Below are 7,538 nucleotides of genomic sequence, written 5' to 3'. Positions count from 1 at the left end.
AGGTCAAAGGTTCTTCACCCACGCAGCTAATGCACTTTAACACAAGGATAGGAAAACTGAGGTAGCTAGCGCCTGCCTGATGTACTGGATTACAACGCCCATTGTCCCCAGGAAGGATGGAAATTCCAGTTCAACTGGAAGATGTCAATACAGTGGTGCCTCGCTTTATGATTGCTCCGTTTAAGGGCGAAACCGCATTACGACAAACTTTTTGCAATCGCTTTACGATGTTTCCTATGGGGGAATTTCGCTTTGCAAAGATCGGTTCCCTGCTTAGGGAACCGATTCTTCGCAAAACGATTATTTTCAGACAGCTGATTGGTGGTTTCAAAATGGGTGCCGGGTAAACAAAATGGTCCCTGTTTTCTGGGACAGATTCCTTGCTGCACAGGCAGTGAAAATGGCCGCCCTATGGAGGATCTTCAATAGACAGTGAGTTTCCAGCCCATTGGAACGCATTAAACAGGTTTTAATGCATTTCTATGGGCTTTTTAATTTCGCTTCACGACGTTTTCGTTCTACAGCGATTTCGCTGGAACAAATTAATGTCGTAATGCGAGGCACCACTGTATATGCAAAAACAAATGGATGGGCAGCACTGTGAACCCACCTGGTGGCCAGGTGATTGTGCCAAAAAGGCACCTGGTTTTCTAAGATACCTACCCACCCACCTTCTGGGTATGGTCATTCTGGATCCTGCTCAGCTTAGTTTTCCCATACAACCACTGCAATAGCTTTAAGCACAATAATCCAAAACCAAATGTTCAGTACAAAACAAGCGGGTTTAATACAGGGTATGAAAATCACCAGGCATCTCAAATTTCTTTCAGCATTTTAAAAGCAAAAGTGGGTGGGAATTGACACAGATATGGTTTCCACTCATTTAGATATATTTACAGCATTTCTTTTAAAAGATACAATATTTACAAACACAGTTAAAAAGTTGGATTGAGTCAATCCATCTGAAATAATTTTCCAACATTTTCATTTATTTTTTAAAAAAGTAATAAAACAGATAAATTACAAGGGGGGGAATCCTTTGTCTTCTTGTGGCTTCGTTTTTGTAAGCATGGGGCACACTGGAGCATTTTTAGAACTATTAAATACACCTTTAACACACCAATAAGAGCTCACACAAACACACATAGTTTTGGCTACCCTTTTTGAGTTCTGCTCTGTTTTTTCACACCTGTGATCCAGGCCAACACTATGGAAAATACCACATTACAAAGTAGAACTGTTTATACCAAACTCTGGTGGAGAAGGAGCCATTGTACAAAGAAAATAAGTTTGCAACCACAAGACACAACAGAAAATCTGCTAAGGTGGCCCAGAGAACTACTTCTATCTATTTGTCCTGCTTTCCCTTTTGTACCCACCTGTAATTTAAAGCACTTATTATCAAGATATGCTCACCAACATTCTTTCTTCCATATTATTGCTACAAAACTGGGGTATTCACCACGTTGAATGATATACTTCCAGTCTTCAATAAACCCGGCAAACAGAAAATACGTCCCACTTAAGTACGACTCCACACATCAGAAGCACCTCTGAAAGCAGTCTTCCCTGACACACCACACATTACACTACAATGCCCATGATTCTCTACCCAGCATGGCCACTGGCATGCTTTCAGGATAATGGGAGTTATAGTCAAACCTATCGGGAAAGCAGGACCTCAGGTTGAAGAAAGCGGTCTTATATTACAGCGCTTCTAACGATCAAATCGCTCACCACAGAAGGAAACGTGACCGAGTTCCATATATTAAACAAAGCTATACATTTAAGGCACATCGTGGTGATGCCAACCTGACCCACAATGGGACAGAAGAAAAATTATACATACATACGCACACCCCCTCCCATGCTTTCTCCCTCTTTCTCACACACACACAGACACAAACAGTATTGCTATTGGTATATCTTCTCCATTTTAATAAAAGAGTGGAAAAAATGGAGAGGGATCAACTCAAAGGGCACTCAGGATCTCAGATCTTGGGAGATCAATGGAGCCCCATTTTGTGATGTCCACCAACCCCCCTCTCCCATCACCCCTAGGCAACACAGCCAGGAGGCAGAGGTTGATGGAGGATACTTTCACAATATCCGGAGTGTGGCCAGTTCCTCACTCCCCAACCTAAGCTTTCTACACATAACCGCAACAGTTCACTTCATCACACCAGTAGGTCCCCTAAGTCAAGAACCCTGTGCAAAATCCAGAAGGCCCTTCTCAAGAGACACCCAAGTAGAGCGAGTTTAAAACCTGGAAGCTAACCAGAAGCGGCACCTTTACCTGCAGGCCCAGATGTAAACAGAGAAGGTCTGGTCAAGTTGTCAAAACTGATGCCTTGGTTTCCAGAATCCTTGTTACTCAAGGCAATCTACCAGATTTTAAAATCTGCAAAAACTGAGATGGGAGAGCTGGTCTTCCAGATGTTCTCACTTCCAGGTTCTGGAGTTCCTTATTGGCAGCCATGTTGGATTCTGGGAGTCCAAATCTGAAACATCTGGAGGACCACAGGGCTGTCCCTAACCCTACCCCCAGAGCTGCATGAAGAATACAAGGTCTTGGCTTCGGGGGGGGGGGATTAAGCCAGCCAGAATTTCAAAATAATGAGATCCAGACCCTCCCTCTGTCTTCATGCCCGCTGCCACCAATCTTTGGCCCCTGAGCTCTCGGGAAACAGCCCGACAACGGCCCAGATGTGCAGGGGCTTCCACAACAAACTGAACTAGTAGAGAGCCATCCTTCAGCCAGGTTGGGGGCCCATGGGGCCCAAATATCGAAACAAGTCTTTTGCCGGAAGCGACAGAACTGCAGGTTTTGCCTTGGGAATCTAGATGTCAACATCTTTGCAGCTTTGGAGAAGCATTCCCCACCCAGTGTCAGACTGTCTGAGGATCATGGGACTTGTAGTCCCACTTGCTAGGAAGGCACCTAATGGTTCAGAGGCAACAGAAAAGGTAGGAGAGTGGGCTTTGTGGCCTGCATGGATAACAATGGGTACACAGAATGCTTTGAAACGTGGTTTTAACACACATACACACACACACACAGAAAACCACACATATTTTAAACTAATCCAGAGAGAAAGAGGGGTCTACACTCAGCCCTATGAGTGACCTTGTGACTTAGGAAATTTCACAAGAATCGAACAAAGTTTGGAAAAGTTACTTTGGGGATGCCCAGTCCCCTAGCCAAGCTGGGGAATTCTTGGAGCTGTAATCCAAAAAAGTAACTTTTCCAAGCTGTGAAATTAAAGAAATGAGGAAGCTAAAGAGCTCCATATATCATTATAGAGAAGCAAATGTGTGTGAGCAGACATTAAAACTCCCTTTAAAAGACTTTAACAAACGCTGAATAAGCTCCAATCAGGGTTTGCAAACTGGGACAGGCAAGACAGAAGGAACAAGAACCAAGCTTCAGTAAGATCACCCACAATTCTTCTTGGGTAATGTGAAAACACAAGCGAGATACAGTAAAATTAACAGTTCGAACCCAACAATCAAACCAACATATGCAAGATTGGTGACTGCCATCGGTCTTTGGTGGCCTAAAACAAAAGATTCTGGGTAGTCCATGTCTGCGTAATATTCAGTCCTTGAGCACGTGGAGGAGAGGAAAAGCCGAAGGATTAGAGACAGCACGTCTCTCCAGCGAAATGTGTTGAAATGGAACCTGAGATCTCCTGCCATTATTCACCAGATGGAGCCTCTTGGACATGAAGAGGCCAAAACCAGAACAAGATAGTTGGACAGGTGTGGGATCATTCATGCAACATCTTGCTGAAATGGATGGGTTAGGGGAAAATGGGCTTTCCAGACACCAAGCTGCACCGGCCACCTGCATGGAGACTCAGGGATTCTGCAGTCCTTTCTCAAATGCGGAGTGTTTTCCCAAGAGTCCTCTGCTTCGAGCAGCCAACGCGGGAGTAGACTGTGTTATGGAGTCCCATCCCCTTCTGTGGACTCAAACCCATCAGGGAAAGAGGTTCACGTTAAAGGGAAAAAAATCAGTGCCTGCCAGGAGATTGAGGAGGGAATGGCTAGCAAAGAGGAGGAGGGTGTCAAGCCATCCGTGATTAATCCAGACATATCATTGGTGCTTCGGAAACAGTAGAAACAGAGGAGGAGAGAAAGGGACCAGCAAAATCTGCAAGGTCCCCTTCACATCATGTGGGAATGACTTCAGTTGCCAGTTTGAGAGACCCAGAGGATTTTTTAAAGTTAAAAAAAGAGAGGAACAGCAAGCAATTGCTACGGCGTAATTTACACGCCCGTGGTTTCTTTGATCCAGTTCCGCAGTTTGGAAACCTTGGTGTAAACTCCAGGCTTGTTCCGTCGGGCACAGCCGTCCCCAAAGCTGACGACGCCAGCCAGGAAAAACCTGTTGTTGGCCTCGATGCTGATCAGGGGTCCTCCAGAATCTCCCTAAAATGATGTGAGTGCGGGTTAAAAAATAGTAATACATTAGGGTCAGTATCCACTGATTCACTTATCCACAGTCTGAAATTATTAAAAATATTAAAAGAATTATCCGTTTGTGTGTGTGTGTGTGTGTGTGTGTGTGTTACACACATGTAGGCACAGAATGAGAGAGAGGAAAGGGGTGGATCAGGGAAAGGACTCCAGGGAAGTATGTAGGGGGGAGTTGCACGTCAGGAGTGGGCCCCACACACTGCTGACACGGTGCCCACAATTTGCCCATGATTGCACAAACCTTCTTTCTAAGGTGTGGGGAATAAGAGCACACAACCCTGAAAAGGGAAATTTTTAAAAAGCAACATTTGGTAAGTCCAATGAGAAGCAAAAGAAAGACCAGAAGCAGGCTCTGAAGGACCTTTCTGAAGCAGAAAGCTTCCCTTACAAGGATTAGAAATGGATTATATTATGGAATCAATGGATTATATTATGGAATCAATGGATTATATTATGGAATCAAATGACCTTGGATGAACCACGCTGATCTCCAGAATTTCAGCAACCCATAGGCATTTATTAGATTCTTTACCATTTGTGGATTTTTGTTTATTTATCAGTTCATTCACTTATTATGCATTTGGGAACATTATTTAAATATATGCCTCATTCTTTGTTTCACTTCAAGTGTAACTCTTCAGTTCTATTTAAAGTATGAACTACGTGGTTATCTAAGGAAATTATGTTGATGAATGTAATTTAGATAGGAAATTGAACCTGGCCGGATTTGAACAAGAAACTGAAGGGAGCAATTCTATCAGATTATACTTGTTTGGAGGCTATGCAACCCTTCGTCCCAAACAGTGCAGATGTTGGTCTACAATAGTGGTCCCCAACCTTGGGTCCCCAGATGTTCTTGGACTACAACTCCCAGAAGCCTTCACCACTACCTCTGCTGGCCAGATATTGTAATGGTGTCCTACCTGGCAGGCGTCGACTCCACCTGTCAGGATCCCAACACATATCATCTGTCTCGTCAACTGATTGGGCAGCAACGTATTGCACATGGTCTGGTTGATCATCCGGATTTCTGCCTTCTGTAAAATCATGGCGCCAATACCTATCAAAGATCACAGAGAAGGTCAGGCGACTTTAGGAAGGAGGACCTCGTGACAGCTTCCAGCATCACACGCTGGTCCAGAGGTGGGGGTCCTGGAGCCCTCCAGCCATTGCTATGGGGCAGGCAACTCTCCTGTCAGCCCTGGCCAGCATCCTGCTTGCCTCTCAAGACATCAGGGCCAGAAATCTCAGGCTTTGCCTCTGGAATTCATACCCACTGATTTCAGGGGTCTGCTTTGAACATGATTAGGTCTGGATCCAGGAGTCCAATCCCAGGTCCCCCACAAGGCTGGCATGTGGCTGCCATTTCTCTACGCTTTACCTAAGAGGTTCCCCTCTCTCCCACTTGCCACTTTTATTTATTTTTATTTTATTTAAACTATTTTTATCCCACTTTTCTCCTTAAAAAAAGAATCCAAGGCAGCTTACCATCTTCTTGAGTGGCTCCCCATCCGGTAACCCACATGGCTTTGCCAGCGGGAAATTCATGGGTCACATCTGGCAGACAAACGGGCTCAATCTCCGCGGTGAAGGTGACCGGGCTTGACAGCTCCAGCACAGCAATGTCATAGTCAAAGGTATACTCGTTGAAGTAGGGGTTCTGGATGATTTTCTTGATGCTCCTTGACTGAACTTTGGCGTTAGTCCTGTCCCGTTGGTCATGGAGCCCCATATAGGCCGTCCACAGCGTGGGATCGCTATACCTGTAGAACCATCACCATGCAGTGTTTACAAGGAGTGCTCGTTTAACCCAAAGATTGTTTAGCCTCCAAAAAAAAAGGTGAACTATTCATTTTATTTATTTGGTGGCTTTTAAAATCATTTGTAGGCTGGTTTTCTTGCAGTGGGGTGGGGGGGAGACCAAGGTGGCTCACAATGTTAAAACAAGTAATATTATACACAAAGTAAAAAAGCAGTTGAACTATAATGATAATTAAAATCCATTAAGGAATTTAAAACTTTCAAGAAGAACACAAACACAGCATCCAGGGACTCAAATCAGAATTATTAAAAGCCTTCCTGAAAAGGTGGATCTTCAGTTCTTGGCAGAAGGGTATAACCGAACCTCCTGAGGGAGTGCATTCCACAACCTGAGAGCAGCCACAAAGGTGACCCTCTCTCTGAGATGTGACACAGGCTTATCAAATTATGCACGGTTGGAAAAAGTAGGTGAGGAGACACTGTTCTCCCCACCTTATATACTAGAATCTGACGAGGTCCATCCACTGAGAGTGATTGATGGGAGATGCAGGAGAAGTAAAATAATGGATGTCTTTACATATCACATAGCTAAACAGTAGCATTCCCTGCCACGAGATGTAGTGATGGCTGCCACTTCGGAGTGTTTTTTTTTTTTTATGAGCTAGATAAATTCATGGAGATCAGGGCTACCCAATGGTCCCTAGTCAGGATGGTTGTTCATCATGCCCAGTATCAGAGGCCCTCTACCCTGGTATAATGGTTGCTGTGGAATGGATGAGAGAGGGTGCAGTCACACTTGAATGCTGCTGGGGTGGAGAGCTTCTCTTTGGCATTTGTTTTGTGCTTGTAAGAAGAGAACACTGGAGTGGACAGGCTGCTGGTCCGACCCAACATGGCCTTTCTTCTGCTCTTACGATATGTTGATTGTTGAGCAAGTCACATGCAGTTGTTCACTAACACAGTGGTCCCCAATCTTGGGCCTCCAGATGTTCTTGGACTTCAACTCCCAGAAATCCTGGCCAGCAGAGGTGGCGGTGAAGGCTTCTAGGAATTGTAGTCCAAGAACATCTGGAGGCCCGAGGTTGGGGACCACTGCACTAACACTTACAAGTATCTTATCAAGAGTAGGTCAGTATTTACAAGGATTTTGACTTACAGCAGCAGTTCTCAACCTTAATTTATTATTCACCTATTTATTTCCCTCCCACCTTATATCATGTGGGCTCAAGACTTGGTCTTTCACATATTTGAGATTTCAACTCCCAGAAACCCTACACATAGCCAATGGTTAAGAA

General features: G+C 44.6%; 1 protein-coding gene across 2 annotated transcripts in view; it reads right to left on the bottom strand.

Moving 5' to 3' along the window:
• Window positions 1-763: 763 nt before the first annotated feature.
• Window positions 764-7,538, bottom strand: part of ST14 (ST14 transmembrane serine protease matriptase) — a 39,974-nt gene continuing 33,199 nt past the window's right edge. For both annotated transcript variants that reach the window (XM_072979046.2, XM_020791880.3), the window contains 3 exons: window positions 5,971-6,245; window positions 5,406-5,542; window positions 764-4,434 (listed from right to left, as the gene is read on the bottom strand). In XM_072979046.2, the coding sequence (XP_072835147.2) occupies window positions 4,273-4,434; window positions 5,406-5,542; window positions 5,971-6,245 (574 nt within the window). In that variant the 3' untranslated portion in view covers window positions 764-4,272. The remainder of the gene's footprint in view (window positions 4,435-5,405; window positions 5,543-5,970; window positions 6,246-7,538) is intronic.

This window comes from Pogona vitticeps, chromosome 8 (assembly GCF_051106095.1).
Source record: "Pogona vitticeps strain Pit_001003342236 chromosome 8, PviZW2.1, whole genome shotgun sequence".
Lineage (NCBI taxonomy): Eukaryota > Metazoa > Chordata > Lepidosauria > Squamata > Agamidae > Pogona > Pogona vitticeps.
The sequence above is the reverse complement of the archived record's forward strand: the minus strand, read 5'-3'. Positions and strand labels throughout refer to the sequence as shown.